At 34.7% G+C, this 12453-nt stretch overlaps 1 protein-coding gene across 2 annotated transcripts in view; it reads left to right on the top strand.

Moving 5' to 3' along the window:
- Nucleotides 1-947: 947 nt before the first annotated feature.
- The window catches only part of LOC135841769 (uncharacterized), a 41121-nt gene continuing 29615 nt past the window's right edge, over nt 948-12453 (top strand). The window contains exon 1 of one of the 2 annotated variants that reach the window (XM_065358937.1): nt 948-1081. In XM_065358937.1, coding sequence (XP_065215009.1) covers nt 1054-1081 — 28 coding nt within the window. In that variant the 5' untranslated portion in view covers nt 948-1053. The remainder of the gene's footprint in view (nt 1082-12453) is intronic. The other variant, XM_065358938.1, reaches the window with a different exon arrangement.

Here is a 12453-nt window from a genome sequence, read left to right as displayed (position 1 = left end):
AGAAAAGACCCACATGGTAAAACGCCTCAGAATGGCCCACTTCGGAAATTATGATTTTTATTCCCACCCTACCTGTTTGCTCTATCATTTCAAAAATTTGATTTTGAGGCAAACTATGGAAAGAAAAAAAAAACAGATCGATTTAGGGTTTGGGCGCAAAAAAAAACAGATTTTGTAGAAAATTTGACAAAACCTCGTTTTTTTTGGCAATTTGAACAAAAATGGGTCTTTTTTACAGTTTTTATAAGAGCTGTGACCCAAGTTAGCTAATCAAACTATCATCACAACTGATACCTAACGACGTGAAAAAAGTTTATCAAGTACATTACAGCGTACATAATCAAAAAATTACAAATATTAATTAACTTCATTTTCTAGCACATGCAATCGAAGAACTTTTAGGACATCTGCAAACTTTCTCTTCTAATAGGTACGGCTAATTATCACAAAATTTTGATTGAAATTCCTATTGTGATAAATGCCTAAGCATATTACTTGATACTACCTAGGTATAGGTAGGTACTTGTAGAAAATTAACCTACCGGGTGACCAAGAATAATGGATTTTGATGTTATCAAAAGGGAGAGAAAATTCCCACGATGAAAATTATAAAATTAAATAATCATGTAAGAAATGGGCGTTTCAGTGATTGTTTCAATGAAACACGAAATAATCTTTCATTTTGCATCGAAACAATAATTCGAAAGCACTTTTTCTCGATTGTTACTCCATTTTCCAATTTTTACTTAGGGAAATTTTTTTCCCTTTTTGACTTATCAGAACATTTCAAAACCCATTATTCTTGGTCACCCGGTACCTATGTCTATCAATTAGCCATGTGATAGTTCGCTGAAATACAAATAGGTGCTTATCACAACTGATAGGTAATCTAAAAAATTTCATTTTGATACTGGTAGAGAATAATCAAAAAATTTAAAGACATTATAGATTTTTATTTCTAATTATGGTCGCTGGTCAGTGGTATAAATTTTAAAAGATTGTAAGATTGGGTTATGAATTTCCCATCTTTCTAGTATTACAGTTCATCCTGCTATGAAAATGTTTGTTTTGTTTTTTTTTGGTAAGTACATACATACCTTATCAACCAATATATTGTAGTGCTGTGGGTAAAAAAATGAAGTTTGTGCGCACATGTGAAGAATTGGCCGAAAATCAATGGCCCATCTGGGCATATTGCACATTTATGCAATGCTTTCAGTTTTATTTTTTTCAGTTCAAGTTTTTAGTTTCAGTTTTCAGTTTTGATTTTTTCAGTTCAAGTTTTCATCATTTTTTTCTTGGGGTTCTGTCGTATGAAATAATAGGCTGGTTCTATCCAAAACGATGTATTCAGTATAATGTACAATATTCAACTCTTAAACTGTCTCAGTACATACTTATGGTCTAGCTGGCTATGTACTAAATTAATAAACGATATAGAATCGTCATGTTTGAGTGTCCTACTTTTCATTCTCTCACTCCTCAACCTATTCCTCGAATTCTGACTCATCCAACTAGCTCACTCTCTGTACGCACCTATTACTCATACAACATCTACCTCTTCCTTTAAAAAATAAGTGACCTCACTTATCAATACTTCTAAACATCTTATGCCAAGTTTTTACAAACAGTTTACATTTTTTTTTTTTTTTGATGCTTATGGGTAAAAAAAAATGCTTATAAAATGAAAACAAGAATATTTAAAATGAAACAGTGTTTTTCTGGTCAGTTTTTGAACATTATTGTTTACAAATAATGAGTAAATAAACTGAACTAAAAATTATAGGTTGAATAATTTCTCATGCTATTATAATTTACCAATTTATAAAATGTGACCAGTTTTTTTCCATAGAAATAACTATGTACAATGGATAGGTACTAAAAAATATAACTTAGTAACCATATGGGTATATTTACAACTTACAATCTGATTTCTGATCAGATGACCTTTGGGGATTGTGGTAATAGGGTACTCTACTTTTCCCCTAGTACCTCCCTTCTAGTTCATTCTGTCATGGTAGGGCCTCAGATAGTCCATACCATGTCCAAGTTTCTTGATAGGTATTTGTCATATTTGAGTAAATTTCTACACAAACTTATAGTAGGTATACTAAAGTTTCTAATAGGTAGGTATTCTAATTTTTTCTCTCTTTGTCATTTTTCTTTTTTCTTTTTGCTTTTTTCACCTATAAAGGTGGATAGCTTTTTCTCTCTAATTTTTTCTCTTATTTCTCTCTTTATTTCTCTCTTATTTCTCTCTTTATTTCTGTAGGCCTACATTTCTGCTGATTTTTCTTATTCTAATTTTTTATAATTTTAAAATTCTATTCCTATTGTAATTCTAGTCTACTTATTCTATCCACACTGCGCATTATGTGGAACCTTATAATAATATAAAATTAAAATTCTTAACCTATTTGTAATCCTATTCATTTCTTATCCTATTTTCTCAGCAGTTTTGATTTGGATTTCTCTGAATATATTTTTTCAATCTTCTTACATGTACTGTATCTTCTTTTCCATCAACTTCAATTTGGTAGTTTAATGGGGTTACTCTCTTCAGTACTTTATGAGGTCCTGTGTATTTTGTTTTCAATTTTCCCAAATGTTTCCATGGTTTTTCCAAGAGTACAAGATCACCAGGGTTGTATAAAACCTCCCTGTGTTTTTGGTCGTAACTCTTTTTGTATTCCTTCTGATTTTTCAAAATCAGTTCAGGAATTTCTTTTCTGATTTTTTGGATTTCATCTATCTGGGCTTGTCTGTCTTTTTTATCTTTTGTATTTAATCCAAGCTTGTTGTCAATTGGTAAATTGGGTTGTTGTCCATATAAAATGTAATATGGACTCAATCCATTAAATCTAGCTACTGGAGTGGTGTTGTAGGAAAACACAACAAATTTTATAAATTCACTCCAATTTGTACTATTTTCATTTACGTAATGTGAAAGGGAGCTACAAAGTGTGCCATTTTTCCTTTCTACTGATCCTTGGCTCTGAGCTGAATAACTAGAGCTATAAATTAACTCAATTCCTAATTTTTTGCACACTTCTTGAAATTTTGAATTTTTAAAGTGAGTTCCATTATCACAGGATATTTTTTTCGGGCATCCATAGATACTTATGAGCTCATATAAAAATTTTATCACACTCTCAGCTGAAGCACTGCATACAGGCTTTGCTATGGCAAATTTTGTAGCCTGGCAAGTACCTACTAAGATGTATTCATGACCTGAGCTTTTTGTGAGTGGGCCAACAAAGTCCAACTCCAGGTGTCCAAAAATTTCACAATTTTTCACTTCAATTGGTTTCAATAATCCTAGTTTTTTCCAGTGTTGTGCGTAACGATATTTTTTTTTGTTCCGTTATTTCGTTACGTTACAAAATTAGCATTTTTTTTGTTACGTTTTTTCGTTACAGTACTTGTAACGAAAAAAATGCTGTAACGGTATTTTTCGTTACACCGGTACTTGAACTTTTTCGTTACGTTATTTTCGTTATTTCCGTTACAATTTTTTCGTTACAGAAACGTTTTTTCAACGTAGAATTGATGATATTTTCAAAGAAAAATGCATTTGTAACGAAAAATTGTAACAGAAATGGCTAAAATAACGGAACCAAAAGGTTTAAATACCAGTGTCACGAAAAAAATACCGTTACATTTTTTCGTTACAGATATAATCATGATACAATTACGTTTATTAAAAAGGGAATTTTTGAAAAAGTCAAGCTTGGAAGGTAAAAAATCTCATTTTTTGACTCAACTTGAAAATATTGTAACTAAAAAAATAACAAAAAAGGTAACAGAATTTTTTCGTTTTTCGTTACGTTACATCAAGAAAAATATCGTTACGTTACGTTTCAGTTACACAACATCACATGATCAAAATAACGTTTTCGTTACAGTTCCGTTACCTGTAACGAAAAAAATTTTGTTATTTTCGTTTTTCGTTACAGTTACTGTTATGGGACGCCAACACTGGTTTTTCCCAGTATCTTTTTTCCTTAGCTGGCAGGAATGGCAGCTTTTGATGTAATTTTTTACATCTGATATTATTCCTGTCCAGTAGTACTTTTTCTGGATTTTTTCAACAGTTTTATTCATTCCATAATGACCTCCCCCAAATGGGTTATCATAGAGAGCCTCTAGTATTTTTGGAATTAATTTTCTTGGAATAACAATTGATTTAATTAGGCCATTTGGTGTTTTTTGGTGAAATACCAAAATTCCATCTTCATTTATGTCATATCTTCTACTGCCTCTCATGTATTTTTTGTAATCTGGATTTGAGCTTTTCAATTTCCCTAATTTGGCTTCCATTACATTTCTACAAAATTCATCATTTTCCTGCTCTGTTTTAAAATCAATTTTTTCTTGTTTTTCTTCATTTTTCACTTCCTGGATTACATTTTCTGTGGGTATTTCTTCTTCTTTCTCAGGTATTTCTACCCTACTTAGTATATCTGGGACCACATTCGTTTTTCCTGGTTTGTGTTTGATATCAAAATCAAATTCTGATAATTTGAGAATCATTCTAGCCATTCTAGCATTTGGTTCTTTGGCTTTTGTGTAGTAAATTAAAGCTGCATGGTCAGTAAACACTGTAAAATGAATTCCAAACAAATACTCTCAAAAATGTTGAATTGTCTCTGTCAGTGCTGTAAGTTCAAGGTAATAAGCACAGTATGTTTTCTGCCTAGGTTGGAGCTTTTTACTGAAGTAAGCAACTGGGTGCTTTTCTCCAGTTTTTTCATTAATTTGTGAAAGTACCCCTCCTATAGCTATGCTTGAAGCATCCAATTCTACAATCGTTTCTCTCTCTTCTTTATAAATTGCCAAAACTGGCTCACTTGTTAATAAGGTTTTCAGTTTTTGGAATGCTTCTTCATGTTCTTCTTTCCATTTGACCTTTGTGGTAGGTTTGACATCACCCTTGGTGAGTTCAGATAGGCAACTTGAAATTTTTGCAAAATTTTTGATAAACTTTCTGTAATGAGAGCACATTCCCACAAATGACATTACATTTCTCACTATGATTGGTCTGGGAAAATTCCGAATTGCTCTAGTATTTTTCTCAATAGGCTTGATTTTTTCTCCATTTACCTTATAGCCCAATAATTCAATTTCATCATAGAAAAACTTACATTTGGAAGTTTTGAGTTTAAGATTCAATTTGTCAAGTCTTTGGAGTGTCAGCTCGAGATTTTTTAAAGCCTCCTCAAAGGTTTTTCCATATGAGCAAATATCATCCATGTAAGCTACCACTCCATTATACAGTAAGTCAGCAAGCTCTGTACTTATGATTTTACTAAAGGCTGCTGGCGAATTCATAAGCCCTTGAGGTAGCCTACAATATTCAAAAATCTGGTTATCTACAATGATAGCTGTCAAATATCTGGATCCTTCTTTGATAGGTATTTGGTGAAAACCTGAATTACAATCTAAAATACAAAATTTTCTGGCTCCTTCAAGTGCCATGAAAATATTTCCCATTCTGGGAACAGAATTTCTATCTGGGATCAATTTTTTATTCAGCTCTTGAAAATTGCTGATAAATCTAAATTTCCCATTTTTCTTTACTAAGAAGGCTGGAGCACAGTAGTTGGATTTTGACCTTCTCAAAATGCCTGCTTTAACCATAGCATTTATTTGCCTCCAAATTTCTCTCCTCTCAACAGGAGCTAATTTGTATGATCTTGAGGCTACTGGCTCATCATCTCTCACTTTCAATTCATATTTGTCCACATTAGCCTTGCTAACCTCCAGTGAGTTCATAGTGAATAGGTGTTTGTATTTTTCAACTAGTTTGATTACTTTCAACCTATCTTCTGTCTTTAGATTTTTGGAAATATTGATAATATTTCCTTCATTATCTCTCACTTCATCATTTGCTGAAAATTCCTTTTCATTTGGTGTTGTTTTAATCACGTCAGTTTTCATTTCATATGCCTGCTTAATAATGTGAACTTGGCCTATTTGCTGTGTTGCATAAATTCGTTGAGGTATGTTGGTGTAATTGTGTAGTTCAAGTTTCCACTCCCCTATCTCTTCTTTGTTGGTAATTAGTCTTATTCCAGCTATGTTATGGAATGTCTGAGTTGGCAAAATTAAAATTGATTCATTTTCTGCCAGCTCAGCATTCATATCTAGATTAAATACTTTACGTTTGTTTGGTCCGATGATTATATCGTCTGTTGATATAATTTTATTGCTGACCATATTTATCAGTGGTCTATTGAAAAAATTAATCCACCTCTCGTCCATGGGTATATGAATGGCATTCCTTCCAGTTCCTATTTGTATAATCTTCTTGGAAAAATCAACTAAGTATAGCGGCATGTTCGAGTAGAAAATCTACACCTAGTATAATGTCTGAGCTTAAACCTCTCGTAACATTCATTTTTGCCGAGTATTTCTTTCTATTTAATGCAAATGTTTTCCTAATCATGCCTGTTACCACCATAGATGAGTCATTTGCACACTGTAGCTGTGTATTTGAACTGTTTAATTTTTCATGGTCACCTACTAACTTTTCATTTATCAATGTCAGGTTACTGCCAGTATCTACCACTGCTTTGTATTTTTTATTATCAATGTAGATAGGTATTTCCAAATTTGGTACTGGAATTGTGTTTGCTTTTTCAATGTGGTGAATTTTTACTCCAGAATTTTTTAGTTTTTTGTGAATAATTTTCTCCTTGTTCTGTTCTATGGTATTTTTAATTTGTTCATGTTCATCTTCGGAAAAATACCTCAATAAGGTGAATCTGTTGAAGTGTTCAGTTTTTGTAAAATGTTCAGTTGATTTTTCATTGTGTAGGTAAAATACTGGAGTTTTGGTAGGAACTGGATGCCTTTTCTTATCTAGTTTTTTGACTCATTTTTACAGTTATCTGTATCATGTCCAAGGCGATCACAAATTTCACAATATAATTTATTTCTGCAATTTTTCTCCACATGTCCCGTGCGATTACAGTATCTGCAATATGGTATATCTTTTCTTTGGTCATTTCTTTCATCATCTGAATTTTTATCATCCTGTCTATTTTGATTTCTGTAATTTTGATTTCTGTATGTCCTGTTATGGTATTTTCTATCTTGATTTCCTTGGTAATTATAGCCTCTTCTTTCACTCACCTTATTTACAGTCATTTCAATAATTTTTTCTAAACTAGTTTCTTCATTTTCGTAATTTGTTGTTTGTTTGATTTTATTCACAGTTTGATGAATTATTTTTTCTACTGGAGTATCACTTTTCTTTTCATTTTCCATGATTTTTGATTTTATTGTCTTGATTTCATTTACTAGTTTTTCAATTTTGTCTTCAGTTTCCTTTTTTTCTCCTATTAGTTGCAAGTTGGCTTCATATTTTTGGATATTTTCCCTCAATTGTTTCAAAGTTCCATTTTCTCTCATCCCAATTGCAGAAATTACCTCAGGTTTTAGGCCTTTTAGGATAAACCTACAAATTCTTCTTTCTTCCATTTTTTCTTCACAAATTTTGCACAATTTAATCACATCTGTCAAGTATTCCAAAATACTTTCATTTTCTCCTTGGCTTCTCTTCATTAATTTCATTTCAGCCAAATCTTTACTTGCACTGCCATTGAATTCTGATAAAAATTGTGCTTTTAAATTTTTCCAGTCTTTCACTTCATTTTTGTCCATGTTATAGTAAACATTTAATGCCAAATCTGTTAAATAGGCAGGAAAGTATTTGAATTTTTTCACATCATCCCAATCATTTATACTGGCATATAGTTCAAATTTTTGAATAAATTCATCTGCAGTATTTTTCAGGCCAGAAAATGAACCTGGATGGAAAATGAGTGTTTTGGTTGTAGTTGGTGTATCTCCTATCATTTTTTTAAAAAACTTGAGGTTTACTGGTCCTGGATTTTTGCTCAAAATTTCAGAAATGTCCTTGGTAGATTTCTTGAAAATTCACTTTTGGTGCTTTTTCTTCACTTATGATTTAAATAATAATAATTACGCGAATGGTGCAAATATAATCATAATACTCGATAATTAATTAATTCAACGAATTATTTACCATTATTCTCGGAGTATTTAGCTTGGTTCTTCCTTGTTGGGTGCCAATTCTGTCGTATGAAATAATAGGCTGGTTCTATCCAAAACGATGTATTCAGTATAATGTACAATATTCAACTCTTAAACTGTTTCAGTACATACTTATGGTCTAGCTGGCTATGTACTAAATTAATAAACGATATAGAATCGTCATGTTTGAGTGTCCTACTTTTCATTCTCTCACTCCTCAACCTATTCCTCGAATTCTGACTCATCCAACTAGCTCACTCTCTGTACGCACCTATTACTCATACAACAGGTTCAAAAAAATACATGAATTTTTTTTTCTTTTCTTTCATGAATTTGCATGACTAAGTTGCTATTCCTACTTGACTTGCCTTGCCAACATAAACTTCAAATTTCAAATTCAAACATTTCAAACTCAAAAATTGTGAAGAAATAATTATGCAGGGCTTGGGTTTGGGTTTCAGGGCACAGTGTCCAGGGCTTGAATGAAGCGTTCAGAGCTTTCCGGGGCGTTTTGGGGCTTGAAATTGTAATTTTATTGAAAAAAAAATTGCAGGGCAGATTCCCATTGGTTTTTTTTTCAAAATTATTTGAATGAAACTGTTTTTTTTTTCAATCAGAATTAAGTAAATTTTTTGGAATTTTTAATTACTGTCCAAATTTTTCGTATTTTCAAGTACATTTTTCAATGAACAATGAACTACGTACAGAATATAAATACCTACTGTAGGTACCTACTGTACCAAAAACCCCTTAAAATATCAAACTTTTTGCTGAAGTTCTGATTTTTTTTTTGTTGAAAATCATCTTTTTTGACTATTGAGAATTGAGATGCACTGAATGACAATTACAATAGAAATTTACAAAATTCACACAAGCCCCAAAAGCCCTGATCACAGTTTAGGTTTCGAGGCTCACATTCTGGGCTTGGGAATAAAATAATGTACCCAAAACCCCTTGAAAGTTAAAATATCAAACTTTTTGCTTACTTAAGCTGTAAATTTTTTTTGAAAATCATCTTTTTTGACTTTTGAGATGCACAGAACGGTAATTACAATAGAAATTTTCAAAATTTACAAGCCCCGAAAAGCCCCAAAAAGCCTTGATCACAGTTTGGGTTTCGGGGCTCATGTTCTGGGCTTGGTTTTCAGAGAAAAGGTTTCGAGCTTTGGGCCAGGGCTTTGTGGGTTAGGTTTCGAGTTTCGAGTCCTGGTCCTGGGCCGGGCCTCATCCCTGGCTCAGAACTAAGTACTTATTAGGTACTTATTCATTTTTCTATTTCCCCTGCCCCGCTCATGCAGCCCTCTCCAGGCATATCACATCAACATTTTGAACTGTTCCTTTCAAAATTGCTTCTCAACCTTCATTATTTTTTTAAAATCAACAAAATTATAAATGAGAAATATAGTTCTGAGAATGTCCACGTTTCTTGATTACAATTTTTTTGTAAAAACGTCAAAAACGCGATTTTGACTTTTTTTGGAAATGGTTTTTGGGAATTTGGGGCCCAAGGGCGGCGCCAAATGAAATTTTTGTTAGAACCAAAATGTAGAAAATTTTTCAAAAAACAACTTTTACTCTGTGATTTTTCTTGTTGGAACGATATTCAAGGTGGTAAGGGAGTTTTTAATGTGGGGGTGGGCACCCTCAGGAAAGGGGGGAGGGATAGAGATTGGGATACGAGCTAGATTCACATGTTTCAATGTGAAAACTAATAATCAATCATAAAATCGCGTTCGAAGTCTAAATCGACTGTATTTTCAATTAAAATGGCAAAAAAACGCTGATTCGCGACTTTTCAAACGAAATCGGGAGGGGTTAGCGGGGGTCAAATCAAAGAACCGATTACGCCATTCGATTCGTCATCTCAAATCGCATCTTTTGAGTCCTACCCGTTTCCAGAAAAAATGGGGACTGGTGCTTTAAAATCCAAAAAACAGCGTTTTTTTCCAAAATGACCCTACTTTGGGGGGCCACAGTTCCACCGCAGGGGCACGTGCGGGGCTGAAAATTTTTTGGGGTCATTTCAACTCAAAATCTCCAACATACTTCAATTTCAGCGAAATCGAAGACTATAAATTTTTTCCGCTCCACCCCAATGAGTAGTGCCCTAAATATTGTTACATGGAATGCCAATGGGTTGGCAAAGAGGAAATACGAACTGCAGACCTTCCTTGAGACTCATCGGATAGACATCGCGCTTTAATCTCCAAGACCCACTTCACTGAATGGTCATTTATGAGAATATATGGTTACTGTGTCTATACTTCAGCACACCCTAGCAATAACGCACGTGGCGGCACAGCTGTGATTATTCGTTCCAGCATTGCCCACTATGAAGCTGAAAAAACCTGTACTCCGTATATACAGGCTACCAGTGTCGTCATTGAAGACAGTCATCGGAAACTTACTGTGGCAGCTGTGTATTGCCTTCCAAGTGTAAAAACTACATATGAACATTTCACAAGGCTTTTGTCAGCTCTGGGTGATCACTTTGTCGTTGGTGGTGATTGGAATAGTAAGCACACTCTCTGGGCATCTTGACTAATGAACCCTAGAGGGCGTGAACTTTCAAAAACTGTTGATTCTCTCAATTTGAGGACCCTGGCACCAGATTCTCCAACATTCTGGCCCACTGATCCGAGCAAAATACCAGACATGCTCGATTTTTTTTGTTGTCAAGGGCATATCTCAGCTCTTCACTGATGTTAAAACAGTTGAGGACATTTCATCGGACCATCTGCCAGTTGTGCTCACAGTTAGCAATTGAGTAATTAGTAAATGTGGCAAGAGGCAGGCGCTAACTTCCAAGCAGACGGATTGGGACAGCTACAGGAGCATTATTGATGGAGAAGTTGACCTAAAAATCAGCCTAAAGAATGCGGACGACCTTGAGTGTGCAGTTGATCTCTTTACCAAGACAGTACAGTCAGCAGCTAGACAGGCAACCCCTGTGGCTTCCCACACCAGCCCAGGCACCATATATCCAGCCAAAGTTCGACAGCTGTTAAAGGAGAAGCGTGCAGCTCGGCGCAAATGGAATCCTACAAGATCCCCTACAGATAAAAAACACCTCAACTATCTGACTAGAAAACTTGACTGTATGCTATGCGAGGTTGATAATGAGTCCTTCTCTCGGTACCTGTAAAATCTGTCCCCAGGTGAGGACTCCAATTACTCATTGTGGAGGGCCACAAAGAAGCTGAAACGCCCACAAGCATCTGCACCCCCCATCAAAAGAGAGAATGGAGGTTGGGCTCGCTCTGACAAGGAAAGGGCTGAAACACTTGCGGATCATCTAGAGACGGTGTTCCAGCCACATGAAATGGACTCACCTCCCCTCCCATCACTCAACTTGGTAAGCCCAGCACAGGCACCTTTGCCTCTCTTCAGACCAATGCAGATTGCAAGCGCAATAGTTCAAGACCAAAGCTGTAGAAAAGCACCAGGTCCAGGTATTGATGGCATTAATGGTGCAATCCTGAAGGAACTACCGAAGAAGGGACTGGTGCTGTTGACGATCATTTTCAATACAATACTGAGGCTTGGCATTCTCCCTAAAATGTGGAAAAGGGCCAAAATCATAATGATATGTAAGCCTGGTAAGCCCCCTCAAAGTGCAAGCTCCTACAGGCCAATCTCGCTCCTCTCAGTGCCATCCAAATTGATCGAAAAGTTACTTCTGAGGAGATTGGCTCCAACTTTTGAGAGAGCAATACCAGAGTTCCAGTTTGGGTTCAGGTGCAAACACTCGACGGTGGACTAACTACACAGGGTGACCAATAGGGTGGTTCAAAAATCACTTTTTTTTTAATTTCAAGGCGAGCACCCCCTAATGTTGTTCCTTATGGTTAAAAAAAATACCATTTCAAGCATTTTTCGAAAAAATAATTTTTAGAGGTGGCGCATTGATGTTTTGTATTTGAAGGGCTAATTGTGAAAGTCACCTTAGTCATTTTTTTGTTCACACAACTTTAAACATTTTTTTTTCATATTTCATCAATTTTAAAGGGAAAAATGAGTATTGTAATGCATTCTGGGATAGTTGAAGATGTTTTTTTAATACTTGACCATGAAGCTTTTACATTATCACTGAAGCAGGACAACAATGTTTTCATTGATTTGTACAAAAAATCACTGCTGACTAAGGCGACTTTCACAATTAGCCCTTCATTTGTAACTCGGAGCGCGCGACGCTGGCGTTACTCCACAACTCACTCGTGGCACGGCATCTGTATTTGCCCCGGCGAACGCGTTTTGTATTTATACGTTCTTTGCATGGCGTTGGGATACAATTTTATTGAACGCAGTCATACTTTGGTGTAATCTTCTTCTCAGCAATGAATTTTAGGAATTTCGAAGTGCAAATTTTGCTTTTTGTTTGTATACAACGAA

This window comes from Planococcus citri, chromosome 3, assembly GCF_950023065.1.
Source record: "Planococcus citri chromosome 3, ihPlaCitr1.1, whole genome shotgun sequence".
NCBI lineage: Eukaryota > Metazoa > Arthropoda > Insecta > Hemiptera > Pseudococcidae > Planococcus > Planococcus citri.
Note: the sequence above shows the minus strand (reverse complement) of the source record. Positions and strands in the feature narration are given on the sequence as shown.